At 46.3% G+C, this 13,944-nt stretch overlaps 1 protein-coding gene and 1 long non-coding RNA gene across 4 annotated transcripts in view; one reads left to right on the top strand and one right to left on the bottom strand.

Annotated features, from left to right (window-relative positions):
* The window catches only part of LOC129859640 (zinc finger matrin-type protein 4-like), a 176,282-nt gene that overhangs the window by 98,199 nt on the left and 64,139 nt on the right, over positions 1-13,944 (bottom strand). For all 3 annotated transcript variants that reach the window (XR_008760195.1, XM_055929692.1, XM_055929685.1), the window contains exon 4: positions 10,438-10,615. Coding sequence is in view for 2 of the 3 variants with exons in the window: in XM_055929692.1 (XP_055785667.1) it covers positions 10,438-10,615 (178 nt within the window). In the remaining variant the exon portion in view is untranslated. The remainder of the gene's footprint in view (positions 1-10,437; positions 10,616-13,944) is intronic.
* The window catches only part of LOC129859666 (uncharacterized), a 39,050-nt gene that overhangs the window by 6,544 nt on the left and 18,562 nt on the right, over positions 1-13,944 (top strand). The gene's annotated exons all lie outside the window — the stretch shown is intronic.

Genomic DNA, 13,944 nt, shown 5'->3' with positions numbered 1-13,944 from the left:
CCCTGTAACCACACACAATTAACCCTGTAACCACACACAATTAACCCTGTAACCACACACAATTAACCCTGTAACCACACACAATTAACCCTGTAACCACACACAATTAACCCTGTAACCACACACAATTTACCCTGTAACCACACACAATTAACCCTGTAACCACACACAATTAACCCTGTAACCACACACAATTAACCCTGTAACCACACACAATTAACCCTGTAACCACACACAATTAACCCTGTAACCACACACAATTAACCCTGTAACCACACACAATTAACCCTGTAACCACACACAATTAACCCTGTAACCACACACAATTAACCCTGTAACCACACACAATTTACCCTGTAACCACACACAATTAACCCTGTAACCACACACAATTAACCCTGTAACCACACACAATTAACCCTGTAACCACACACAATTTACCCTGTAACCACACACAATTAACCCTGTAACCACACACAATTAACCCTGTAACCACACACAATTAACCCTGTAACCACACACAATTTACCCTGTAACCACACACAATTAACCCTGTAACCACACACAATTAACCCTGTAACCACACACAATTTACCCTGTAACCACACACAATTAACCCTGTAACCACGCAGAATTTAAGCGTCAAAAAAATGTTCATCCATAATAGGTTGAATTTTGAAGGGAAATTATTACATCTTACTGCAGCTATAACCTTGTCTGTGTGTCTGAGGGGACTGAGGGAAAAGCTCTCCTACCTGAGTGAAAGAGTGTGTGCGTGCTTACGTGTGTTTGCACATGTCAGAGAGATGTGTGTGAGAGGTGTGTGAGAGAGAAATATGTGCGTGTGGGAGAGAGAGATGTGTGTGCGTGAGAGAGGTATGTGTGAGAGAGAGGTTTGTGTGTGAGAGATAGAGCTGTGTGTGTGTGTGAGAGAGAGATATGTGTGTGTGAGACAGAGCTCTGTGTGTGAGAGTGAGAAATATGTGTGTGTGAGACAGAGCTGTGTGTGTGAGAGAGAGAGAGATATGTGTGTGTCAGACAGAGCTGTGTGTGTGTGAGAGAGAAAGATATGTGTGTGTGAGAGATATGTGTGTGTGTGAGAGAGAGATATGTGTGTGTGAGACAGAGCTGTGTGTGTGTGTGAGAGACAGATATGTGTGTGTGAGACAGAGCTGTGTGTGTGTGTGTGTGAGAGAGAGATATGTGTGTGTGAGACAGAGCTGTGTGTGTGTGAGAGAGAGATATGTGCGTGTGTGAGAGAGAGATATGTGTGTGTGAGACAGAGCTGTGTGTGTGTGTGAGAGAGAGATATGTGTGTGTGAGACAGAGCTGTGTGTGTGTGTGTGAGAGAGATATGTGTGTGTGTGTGTGTGTGTGTGTGTGTGTGTGTGTGTGTGTGTGTGTGTGTGTGTGTGTGTGTGTGTGTGTGTGTGTGTGTGTGTGTGTGTGTGTGTGTGTGTGTGTGTGTGTGTGTGTGAGAGAGATATGTGTGTGTGTGTGAGAGAGGTATGTGTGTGTGTGAGAGTGAGAGATATGTGTGTGTGTGTGCGTGTGTGTGTGTGTGTGAGAGATATGTGTGTGTGTGTGTGTGTGTGTGTGAGAGAGAGAGATATGTGTGTGTGTGAGAGAGAGCTATGTGTGTGTGTGTGTGAGAGAGGGATATGTGTGTGTGTGTGTGTGTGTGTGTGTGTGTGTGTGTGTGTGTGTGTGTGTGTGTGTGTGTGTGTGTGTGTGTGTGTGTGTGTGTGTGTGTGTGTGTGTGTGTGAGAGAGATATGTGTGTGTGTGAGAGAGAGATATGTGTGTGTGTGTGTGTGTGTGTGTGTGTGTGTGTGTGTGAGAGAGATATATGTGTGTGTGAGAGAGTTATATGTGTGTGTGTTTGTGTGTGAGAGAGATATATGTGTGTGTGAGAGAGATATATGTGTGTGTGAGAGAGAGATATGTGTGTGTGAGAGAGAGATATGTGTGTGTGTGTGTGTGTGTGTGTGTGTGTGAGAGAGAGAGATATATGTGTGTGTGAGAGAGATATATGTGTGTGTGAGAGAGAGATATGTGTGTGTGAGAGAGAGATATGTGTGTGTGTGTGTGTGAGAGAGAGATATATGTGTGTGTGAGAGAGAGATATATGTGTGTGTGAGAGAGTATATGTGTGTGTGTGTGTGAGAGAGAGATATATGTGTGTGTGAGAGATATATGTGTGTGCTGAAGGTTACTTTTGATTCTAATCTCTCCTGATCTATCATTCCATCCTCCTCCACTTTTCTTCTCTCTCTTTCATTCTTTCCTTCCTCCCAGGTCTGTCTGTCACTAAACCTTGGCAACTTCCCTGAAAGTGCCTTCAACAAACTGACACGTTGTGTGTGTGTGTGTGTGTGAGCTAATCAAACTGACATTCAAGAAATAGATTTGTTAATTGGACCTGTTCTGTCATTTCTTGACTTCTTGTTTAGATTTTTGGATTATTTGTATACTTGTATATTTATATTGTATTTGCAAGACATTCTACTACTAGAAACGTAAGCATTTCATTGCACCTGTTATAACACCTGCAAATCTGTGAACGCGACCAATAAACTTTGACTTGATTCAGAACAAAGTTATTTCAAAGTTAACCCAAACATTCATTATCATCCAATACTATCTGCAGACACTGGTTTGGCTGTATGCTTCTCTCTCTCTCTCTCTCTCTCTCTCTCTCTCTCTCTCTCCCTCTCTCTCTCTCTCTCTCTCTCTCTCTCTCTCTCTCTACTCTCTCTCTCTACTCTCTCCCCTCTTTCTCTACTCTCTCTCTCTACTCTCTCCCCTCTCTCTCTCTACTCTCCTCTCTCTCTCTCTCTCTCTCTCTCGCTCTGTCTCTCTCTCCTCTCTCTCTCTCTCTCTCTGTACTCTCTCTCTCTGTCTCTCTCTACTCTATCTGTACTCTCTACTCTCTCCTCTCTCTCTCTCTGTACTCTCTCTCTGTCTCTCTCTCCTCTCTCTCTCTCTCTCTACTCTCTCCTCTCTCTCTCTGTACTCTCTGTACGCTCTCTATCTCTCTCTCTCTCTGTACTCTCCTCTCTCTCTCTCTCTCTCTCTCTACTCTCTCCTCTCTCTCTCTACTCTCTCCTCTCTCTCTCTCTCTCTGTGCTCTCTCCTCTACTCTCTCTCTACTCTCTCTCTCTACTCTCTCTCTCTCTACTCTCTCTTTCTACCCTCTCCTCTCCCTCTCTCTCTCTCTCTCCTCTCTCTCTCTACTCTCTCCTCTCTCTCTCTCTCTACTCTGTCCTCTCTCTCTCTCTCTGTGTACTCTCTCTCTCTACTCTCTCCCCTCTCTCTCTCTGTACTCTCTCTCTCTCTCTCTCTACTCTCTGTACTCTCTCTCTCTCGCAGTGCATGCTGGGTGTTTTTGGAGTTTGAGTGTTTGGTGTGGAAAGCTCTATCCTAACTAACTTTCTTGCTTCTTTTCTTTACATGTTATTTTCTATGGTGGAGGGTTAATGCAATATTTGTTTTAGCGGTATCCAAAGTTTTTTTTTTCAAAGTTAGGGTGGAAGAGGACAGAGTAACTTTCCTGGGGTTTGGAAGTTGTGGTGTGCGCGATGGCTTCTCAGCCTAGCGCGGAGGAGACGCTGTCTATACAGCATGGATTCAGGTGTGTTCCTGAGAACGGAGTTAAGGTGGAGGAGGTTCTGCTCGCGGTCGGTGAACAGGTAGGAGCTGAGTTTATACATTCTGCTTCTAGAATGAACAAAGCTGTGGTTGTGTTCATGAAAAGGGCTAATTTGGTTGGTAGGCTAATTGCTAGCGGAATATTTGTAAGGGATGTGTTGGTGTCAATTTCACCTCTCTCTACCCCTTCAACAAGAGTTGTAGTGGCAAATTTGCCTCCATTTATTACGGATGATCAAATCAGGAAAGAGCTGAGTCGTTTTGGTAAGTTTGCTAGCGGTTTCCGTGTACTGTCAGCAGGGTTTCAGGCAGATGCCGTTAAACACGTTGTTTCGTTCCGGAGGCAACTGTTTATGTTTCTGAACAACAACGAGCAACAGCTAAATGTGCACTTTAAAGTGAGACATGGGGAGGGGCTCTATGCAGGTTTTGCCAGCACAGATAGTTTACGGTGTTTTGAATGTGGGGATTTGGGGCACAAGAGTTTTGCGTGCCCACACAAAGGCCGTAGACAAGGTGAGGGTACAAGCGCCAGTGGGGGAAATCGAGGTCAAAGTGCAGGGGTTAAGGAGATGCAGACAGCAGAGGCTGGACCTAGTCAGGTTAGAGATGGTGGTGTAGATCAGGCTGGGCCTAGTCAGGCTAGAGATGGTGGGGTAGCTGTAGCTGAGTTTGGTCAGGCTAGAAATGGTGGGGTAGTGGAGGATGGGTCTAGTCAGGCTAGAGATGGTGGGGAAGCAGAGGCCGGGTCTAGTCAGGCTAGAGATGGTGGGGTAGCTGAGGCTGGGCCTAGTTATGCTATGGAGGGTGGGGTAGCTGAGGCTGGCCCTAGTCATGCTATGGAGGGTGGGGTAGCTGAGGCTGGCCCTAGTCATGCTATGGAGGGTGGGGTAGCTGAGGCTGGCCCTAGTCATGCTATGGAGGGTGGTGTAGATGATACTGGGTCTAATCAGGTTATTCTAGTGGATGAGGAGAGTATAGTGGGGAAGTGTAAGAGATTAGGGGGGGAGGAGGAGGGTGTCAAGCGGAAAAGGAAAAAGGGTGTGGACAAAGGCACCATGGAAATGTTGCCTGTTGCTGTGGGTGAGGCCCTAACCAGAGAGAAAGAGCAGGTGGTCAGGGTGGGAGATAGAGAAGAGGAGGAAAGTGAGTCTGAGGAAGAGGATGAGGAGTTATTTTTTTCAGACTCCTCTTCAATTGGCCCGGAGCTGACAGCCAGTCAACCAGAGGGGTCTAAGTACACGTTGAGAGAACTGACAAGGTTCCTGAATGAGACTAAGGGGAAAAAAGTTAATCTTGAGGCTTTTTTTCCTGATCCTAGAAAGTTTGTAAGATCAGTAAAACATGCTATGAGAAATGAGGGGCATGGTGTCCTCTCACCCAGGAAACGGTTTAGGTTGAGGAAGTGGGTCACAACAGTGCGTAAAGGTTTACCTTCAGACACTGTTTAAATGTTTAATTTCTTTCTGACACTGGGGCTTTTCGAGCTTTGCTATTGGTCTATTTCTCTGCTGGCTTTTCTCCCACTTCTTATGGAGACTCTTCGGGTAGGCTCGCTTAATATAAATGGCGCCAGAGATGCGGGAAAGAGGAGTGTGTTGGGTGAATATGTAAAACAAAAAAAAGTACATGTGTTATTTCTGCAGGAGACGCATAGTGATGTGGTGAATGAAGTTGATTGGGGGCTCTGGTGGAAAGGGGCAAGTGTGTTGAGCCATGGGACAAATCTTAGTACAGGGGTGGCAGTCCTTTTTGCACCGGGTCTGTCTGTAAAAATTTGCTCCTCAAAGGAAGTGTGTAAGGGTAGGTTGCTTGTTGTTAAAGCAGAAATTAACAGCATGGGTTTTGTTTTTATAAATGTGTATGCGCCTAACACAGGGAGAGAAAGAGGGGTTCTATTTGGGAGTCTTAGACAGGAACTCTCACAAGTAGCGCCTGAGGAGACGCTGGTGATCGGAGGTGACTGGAACTGTACAATGGATTTTACAAAAGACAGAAATGGGGAAGAGCCTCATTCAGTGTCAGTGGGAGTGTTAGGGGACATCATTAATCAGTTTGACCTAGTGGATGTTTGGAGAACTAAACATCCAAACACAAGACAGTATACATGGGTGAAGGTTTTTGGGGCTAGGATGAGTGCAGCCCGACTTGATCGTTTTTACATATCTAGGAATCAGAGCAATAGGCTGCTGGGCGCTACCATTCTCCCAGTGGGGTTTTCGGATCACCACATAACCATGGCTCGGCTGTCTATTTCACCAGGGCCCCGGCAGGCATCTTATTGGAAGTTCAATGTAAAGCTCTTACAAGATGCCACTTTTTGCTCAGTTTTCCAGACTTTTTGGGAAAGGTGGGGGCAGCGAAGAGAGGAGTATGAGTCTCTGAGTCAATGGTGGGATGTGGGGAAAGTGCAAATTCGGCTTTTCTGTCAACAGTACACAGCTCTCTCATCATCAGAGGCTAGGAGAGTATTGGGGGAACTAGAGCGGTGTATTAGTGAGATGGAGGTAGAGATGGTGCGGCAAGGCAATGTAGGCCTCCAGGCTAATTTAGCCGAATTACGTAGGGACCTGGGCAGTTTTTTCCAGGTTAAAGCAAAGGGAGCACTTGTAAGAGCTAGGTTCTCCATGCTCAAGGAGATGGATGCTCCCAGCTCCTTCTTCTTTGGTTTGAAAAGACAGAGCAGTGAAGCCAAGGGTATGCATTGTCTACGGCTGTCTGATGGGCGGGTGACCTCTGTGGTGGGGGAGATGCGGGAGTGGACTGTGGAGTTTTATACTGAATTGTATAGGGCAGAAATGTGTGATCCTATGTGTGCTCAGGTCCTGTTCGCAGGACTCCCTAAGCTCTCTCGGGCACAGAGGGATGAAATGGACATTCCTCTGTTGTCACATGAACTGGCAGAGGCCGTAACCCAGATGTCCCCCGGTCGTGCACCGGGGGTCGATGGACTCCCAGTGGAGTTTTACAAAAAATTCTGGGGAGCAATTGGACAGGACTTCTTTTGCGTCTTGCGTGAATGCATCGGGGTAGGAGAGTTGCCGATGAGCTGCCGTCGGGCGGCTCTGACTCTCCTGCCCAAAAAAGGGGACTTGTGTGAACTTAAGAACTGGAGGCCTATGGCATTACTCTGTGTGGACTACAAGATTTTTGCCAAGGTCCTCTCTAACAGACTGAAGTCCCATCTGGACTCTATAATACACAAGGACCAGACATATTGTGTACCGGGACGCTCAATCACGGACAACTTGTTCTTGATTAGGGACATGTTGGACTTGTCGAGAGGTTCTAATGTGAACTTTAGACTGGTCTCTTTAGATCAAGAGAAGGCTTTTGATAGAGTGGATCATGAGTATCTGTTTAATGTGATGTCTGTGTTTGGGTTTGGGAAGAGTTTTGTGACCTGTGTGAAGCTGTTGTATGCTGGGGCGTCATGTATGGTTAAGGTGGGAGGGGGGCTCAGTAGGCCAGTCTGGGTGAGACGGGGCATTAGACAAGGATGCCCTCTATCTGGGCAGCTATACACACTAGCCATTGAGCCTTTTTTAGGACTGCTACGCAGGAGACTGCAGGGAGTGTGCTGGACAGGCATGGGTGTGGTGACAGGAATAGCAGTCTCAGCATATGCAGATGATGTTTCTGTGATGGTCAGGGATGGGCAAGATATGCAGGAACTAGAGACCAGTCTGAAGGTGTACGAGGGAGCTTCATCAGCTAAGGTAAACTGGGGAAAGAGCAAAGCTCTGTTATGTGGGGCATGGGGGGATAGGGCTCCTCCTCTGCTTCCAGGGGGTTTGCAGTGGGGTTGTGAAGGGCTTAAAGTGTTGGGGGTGTACCTGGGCTCGGAGAGGTGGGTCAGGAAGAACTGGGAGGGGCTGTCACAGGCAGAGGTGTCAAGACTGGCCAGGTGGAGGTGGCTCCTATCCCAAGTGTCATATAGAGGGAGGGTGCTGATAATTAACAACCTGGTGGCATCTTCCTTGTGGCATAAACTGGCTGTCCTCAACCCCCCCGCCGGTCTGCTTGCAGACCTGCAACGTAAGCTGGTGGACTTCTTTTGGTCGGGACATCACTGGCTGAAGGCAGCAGTGTTGTACATGACCGTCCACGAAGGAGGACAGGGCCTGGTGGAACTGGAGAGCAGGATGGCTGCCTTCCGGCTAAAGGCGGTGCAGAGACTGTTGTACCATACTGATGTTGGCTGGAGGGAACCAGCATGCGCGCTGCTGAGGAGAGCTGGCGGATTAGGGTTGGACCGGCAGCTGTTCCTCATGAAGCTGGAGAGGCTGAGTACAGCAGGTCTCTCAGAGTTTTACTCTGCGGTGCTGAGGACCTGGCAGCTATTAAGGCCCACACGAGAAGGGGGTGTGGAGCCTGGGCAGTGGGTGTGGGAGGAGCCTATTTTCCACAACCCAGCCATCCCTTTGAGATCGGTTCAGTCTGCCACCCTGCAGAGGCAACTGATGGCAGGGGGTGTACAAAGGCTAGGTGACCTGAGAATGCTGGGAGAGGAGGGGTGGAAAACCCCGGAGGTCTTGGCTCAACAAACAGGAATAACGTCGCTTAGGCTGCTGGAGAGATTCCTGGAGGAGGTCCAGGAGGCACTGTCTGAGCAGGTAAGGGGGGTGTTTGAGAGGCCAAAGGGAGAGGGGCCACCAATGTTTCCGCCACTGCAGGTGACGGCAGAGACTGAAGACTGGCAAGGGGGTCTGGAGGACTTGTTAGATTTTAACACTCCGAGCCTGGGGGAGTTTGAGGGGGTGGGAGGTAAAGCCCTCTACAACCTCTGCGTTAAGGTTAGGAACATTAGAAGCCTAACAGGAGTGAAGGCACATCAGTGGCAAGGGGTATGTGGGGTGGAGAGTATGGTGGGTTTTAGATGGAGGGCACTCTACAAACCCCCAGTACCAAAGAGGTCAGGGGACCTCCAGTGGAGGGTTCTTCATGGAGCCCTGGCCACTAACAGCTGGTTGGCACGGGTTGATCCGGGAATTGGGCAGGGGTGTCCTTTCTGTCAAATGAAAGAAACTGTGATTCATGTGTTTTCTGTGTGCACCAGGTTAATGCCATTAATGTCTCTGTTGGAATGTCTGTGTGAGAGGTTGGGGGTGGTTTTTGCTGTTGGGGTGTTTATAATGGGATACAGGTATTCGAGTAAGGAGAAAGAAAAATGTGTGTTGTTGAATTTTCTGTTTGCTCAGGCAAAGTTAGCTATTTGGCTAACAAAGAGAAACGGGGTCAAAGGTGGGGGGATAACAGACCCTTTACTACTGTTTAATGGGATGGTCTCTGCGCGCCTTAGGGTTGAGTTTGAGTTCTATAAAATGATAAAATGTGTGGAGATGTTTGAGGAGATATGGTGTGTTGGGGGGGCTGTCTGTACAGCTGGGGAAGATGTTTTGGAAATACGGTTGTAGGAGAGGGTATTGTTTTTGTGTATGGTGATTTGTATCATGTGGTAGATGGAAAGGTGAGTATGGTACATGTATGCAGTACAGGCTATATTTTGTTTGTTTTTTTATTTTGGGGGGAGTTGCGAGTTTAAAATGAAATGAGAATGTTTCAGTAAAGAAAGACCAAAAGTCAAAGTCTCTCTCTCTCTCTCTCTCTCTCTCTCTCTCTCTCTCTCTCTCTCTCTCTCTCTCTCTCTCTCTCTCTCTCTCTCTCTCTCTCTCTCTCTCTCTGTGTGTGTCTGTATGAATGCATATGTGTGAGTGAGTGTGTGACCTTGGTGGTTAACAGGGATTATGTTGGCGTGTTCGGAGTAAAGTGGAATCCAATAGAAACATTGGTCAGTTCAGTGTTGAGAGCTGGTTTCCAATAGGGGTTGTGGACAGGCAAAATGAACTGAGTGTCTGGTGGGTGAGAGAGAGAGAAAGCGAGAGAGCAAAAGAGAGCGAAGGTGAAGGAGAGAGATAGGTTGTAGCTGAAATGCTGCCCAAGCTGTTGGGCACTGAGATTGGACATGGCTGTTTCCCTATGGTATTACGGATTAAAGCGTCCATCAATGTCTGAGAACGTTGGGAGATGATGTGGAAACCGGCCACTAGGGGCAACCAGGAGCACTGCTACCTTCAAGGAGGTTTTGGTTTTATTAGGGCATTGTGCATGAGGATGGTGGATGGGCGTAAGCAGCTGCCTCTGATTTCAAAGGTTGCATGTTTGAAATCCAGTGATAGAAAGTCATTTTTTACATTTTCGTTTTAAGTCTCTATAACGTAAACCCTAACCTCAACTAACCTTAAAAATTTGGGAATTAATGTCTAAACTTTACCTTAAACACTTGCAGGCATATGTGAATGGCATGGACAAACCTAAAGCATCCAAAGAACAGTGTACAATAGCACATTGTACCCTAAGGCACTCTGTTGTTCTGGCACACAGGTAGTCAAATGGGTCAGTTCCATTACATCTGTTGGCTGTGTCAGTTATGACCTTGGTCTGATGTGTGTTAAATGGATTGGATTGTGTTTCGTACGCATACACATGGACACACAAACACACACAAACGCGTATGCACACACACACACACACACACTTGCACGCGCGCGCACACTTCGTTGAGTGATATATGAGAGTTGTTGTTTTGCCACAAATGAAATATAAACTGGGTGAATGTGTGTGTGTTACAGGGAGGAGGTCACTAAAAGATAAATCCACACACATATGTAAACAGATAATCAGTTCAATCAGTCTGTGTGCGTGTGCGCGTTTGGGGGGAGGGGGGTGGTGTGGGGTGCACGCATGTGTGAGTGAGTGTGCAAACCTATATGTGTATCTGTGTTACCTGTGGTGGTAGGGCTGTTGGTAGCAGTAGGTATACTGGGTGTTTCTCCCAGTACCAGTCGTACTCTCTTAGCGTGTGTCTTTCCCTGGTAGTGAGACTGGGCCACGATGGCCGACGTGAAGAACATATTACACAAAGTACAGCACTTATTCCTGTCCACCTCTGTCTCTGCACTGCCCTGAAGGGAGAAGAGGAGAGAGGAATGGAGGGGAGGAGAGCGAGGAGAGAGAGAGGGGGAGGAAGAAGGAGGGAAAAGTAAGAGAGAAAAAACATGTCATACAAAGTATAGCAGTTATGCTGTTCACCTCTGTCCTGAGGAAATGAGAGGACCCCACATAAAAAATACTCGAGTTTACTTTAGTATAAATAATGTAGTATCACTATAGTTAAAAAACTGTAGTGTTTTTGTTGACTGTAGTATACTGTAGTATTTACTATAGTGTTTTTGCAGATATTACTGTAGTATACTGTAGTATTTACTGTAGTGCTTTTGCAGACATTACTGTGGTATTGTTTTATTATCTTTAAAATAAAAGTGTGAGGGATCGAGGGGAGGAGAAAGAGAGAGAGAGAGAGAGAGAGAGAGAGAGAGAGAGAGAGAGAGGAAACGAAAGAAAAAACATGTTACAAAAAGTATAGCACGAATTCTAGTCCACCTCTGCTGAACTGTCTTATGGAGAGGAGAGAAGAGAGGAATGGAGTGGAGGAGAGAAGAGAGGAATGGAGTGGAGGAGAGAAGAGAGGAATGGAGTGGAGGAGAGAAGAGAGGAATGGAGTGGAGGAGAGAAGAGAGGAATGGAGTGGAGGAGAGAAGAGAGGAATGGAGTGGAGGAGAGAAGAGAGGAATGGAGTGGAGGAGAGGAATGGAGTGGAGGAGAGAAGAGAAAAATGGAGTGGAGGAGAGGGATGGAGTGGAGGAGAGAAGAGAAAAATGGAGTGGAGGAGAGGGATGGAGTGGAGGTGAGGAATGGAGTGGAGGAGAGGGATGATGAGGATCTGTTGGCACAGTTCTCCTCCTCCCTCTCAATTCAATTCAATTCAATTCAAGGGGCTTTATTGGCATGGGAAACATGTGTTAACATTGCCAAAGCAAATGAGGTAGACAATACACAAAAGTTAAACAAACAAAACGAATTAACAGTAAACATTACACATACAGAAGTTTCAAAACAATAAAGACATTACGAGTGTCATATTAAATATATACAGTGTTGTAACAATGTACAAATGGTTAAAGCACACAAGTTAAAATAAGTAAGCATAAATATGGGTTGTATTTACAATGGTGTTTGTTCTTCACTGGTTGCCCTTTTCTTGTGGCAACAGGTCACAAATCTTGCTGCTGTGATGGCACACTGTGGAATTTCACCCAGTAGATATGGGAGTTTATCAAAATTGGATTTGTTTTCGAATTCTTTGTGGATCTGTGTGATCTGAGGGAAATATGTGTCTCTAATATGGTCATACATTGGGCAGGAGGTTAGGAAGTGCAGCTCGGTTTCCACCTCATTTTGTGGGCAGTGTGCACATAGCCTGTCTTCTCTTGAGAGCCATGTCTGCCTACGGCGGCCTTTCTCAATAGCAAGGCTATGCTCACTGAGTCTGTACATAGTCAAAGCTTTCCTTAAGTTTGGGTCAGTCACAGTGGTCAGGTATTCTGCCACTGTGTACTCTCTGTTTAGGGCCAAATAGCATTCTAGTTTGCTCTGTTTTTTTGTTAATTCTTTCCAATGTGTCAAGTAATTATCTTTTTGTTTTCTCATGATTTGGTTGGGTCTAATTGTGCTGTTGTCCTGGGGCTTTGTGGGGTGTGTTTGTGAACAGAGCCCTAGGAACAGTTTGCTTAGGGGACTCTTCTCCAGGTTCATCTCTCTGTAGGTGATGGCTTTGTTATGGAAGGTTTGGGAATCACTTCCTTTTAGGTGGTTGTAGAATTTAACGGCTCTTTTCTGGATTTTGATAATTAGTGGGTATCGGCCTAATTCTGCTCTGCATGCATTATTTGGTGTTCTGCGTTGTACACGGAGGATATTTTTGCAGAATTCTGCATGCAGAGTCTCAATTTGGTGTTTGCCCCATTTTGTGAAATCTTGCTTGGTGAGCGGACCCCAGACCTCACAACCATAAAGGGCAATGGGCTCTATGACTGATTCAAGTATTTTTAGCCAGATCCTAATTGGTATGTTGAAATTTATGTTCCTTTTGATGGCATAGAATGCCCTTCTTGCCTTGTCTCTCAGATCGTTCACAGCTTTGTGGAAGTTACCTCTCTCACTCTTCTTACCTCTCTCACTCTTCTTTCTTTTTTTCTCTCCCTTTCTCTATTTCTCCCTCACTCTTTCTTTTCACAACACTCCTTCTCTGTCGCGCAGGTGTCAAATTGAGTGCAATGATAGAAATGTGTCTTTCGTGTTGTGTTTGTGTGTCTGTGTGGGTACATGTGTCTGGCGCTGTGTCAGTGTGTGTTAACGTCACATAAAGGATCTGAGAGTTTGGAACACCTCTACCTTCCAGGGCTCTTTTCTCTCTCTCCTTTCTCTCTTCTTTTTGTATTTTCTTTTTCTGTCTTTGTCTGTGTTTCCGCTCTGTAGATGGGTTAGCTAACAATGTCACGAAAACAATTTGCACGCTTCAATGGGGCAGAAGTCAGTGAGTTATTGTGACAATGACAAGAAACTGCCACGTGGAGAATCGTAAGTGACTCGTTTCAACTAGTTTCATCTTGTTCTTGATACCATTGTTTATATATTTTTTGTTTATATATATTTTTTTGTTGTTGTAATTTTACCCTCTTTTTTCTCCCCAACTTCGTGATATCCAATTGCAATCTTGTCTTATCCGTGCAACTCCCAAACGGGCTGGGAGAGGCGAAGGTCGAGTCATACGTCCTTCCGAAACATCAAACCTCGCTTCTTAACACCCGCTCGCTTAACCTGGAAGCCAGCTGCACCAATGTGTCGGAGGTAACACCGTTCAACTGACGACCAAAGTCAGCCTGCAGGGGCCTGGCCCGCCACAAGTAGTCGCTAGAGCGCAATGAGCCAAGTGACCTGAAATCAGTCTAAAACACCTCAAGACAAGGGCCTCCCGAGTGGTCTAATTCACTGCATCACTACAGCCTGGGGTTCGATCCCAGGTGCTGTCACAACCCGCCAAACCTTCCCCTATCCCGGGCGACGCTGGGCCAATTGTGCACCACCCTATGGGACTCCAGGTCAAGGCCTGTTGTGACAGCACCTGGGATCTAACCCCAGGCTGTATTGACGCCGCAACACTGCTATGCAGTGCCTTAGAGGTGTTTTGACTGATTTCAGGTAAATGTTAATATGCCTAAAATTCGCTAGCTAGCTAACCAACTGTAACGATGTATTTGAGAGACAACAAGTGCTCATTGTGCACATTTATTTATGTTTTCAATAAACATTGGAGACAAAATATCGTTTTTATGTTGTCATCAATCTAAGTCAAACCCGTCTGTTTTTCCTCATAGTTCCTCATAGCACTCTC

The sequence above is a fragment of the Salvelinus fontinalis genome, chromosome 1 (assembly GCF_029448725.1).
Source record: "Salvelinus fontinalis isolate EN_2023a chromosome 1, ASM2944872v1, whole genome shotgun sequence".
Classification (NCBI taxonomy): Eukaryota; Metazoa; Chordata; class Actinopteri; order Salmoniformes; family Salmonidae; genus Salvelinus; species Salvelinus fontinalis.
The sequence above is the reverse complement of the archived record's forward strand: the minus strand, read 5'-3'. Positions and strand labels throughout refer to the sequence as shown.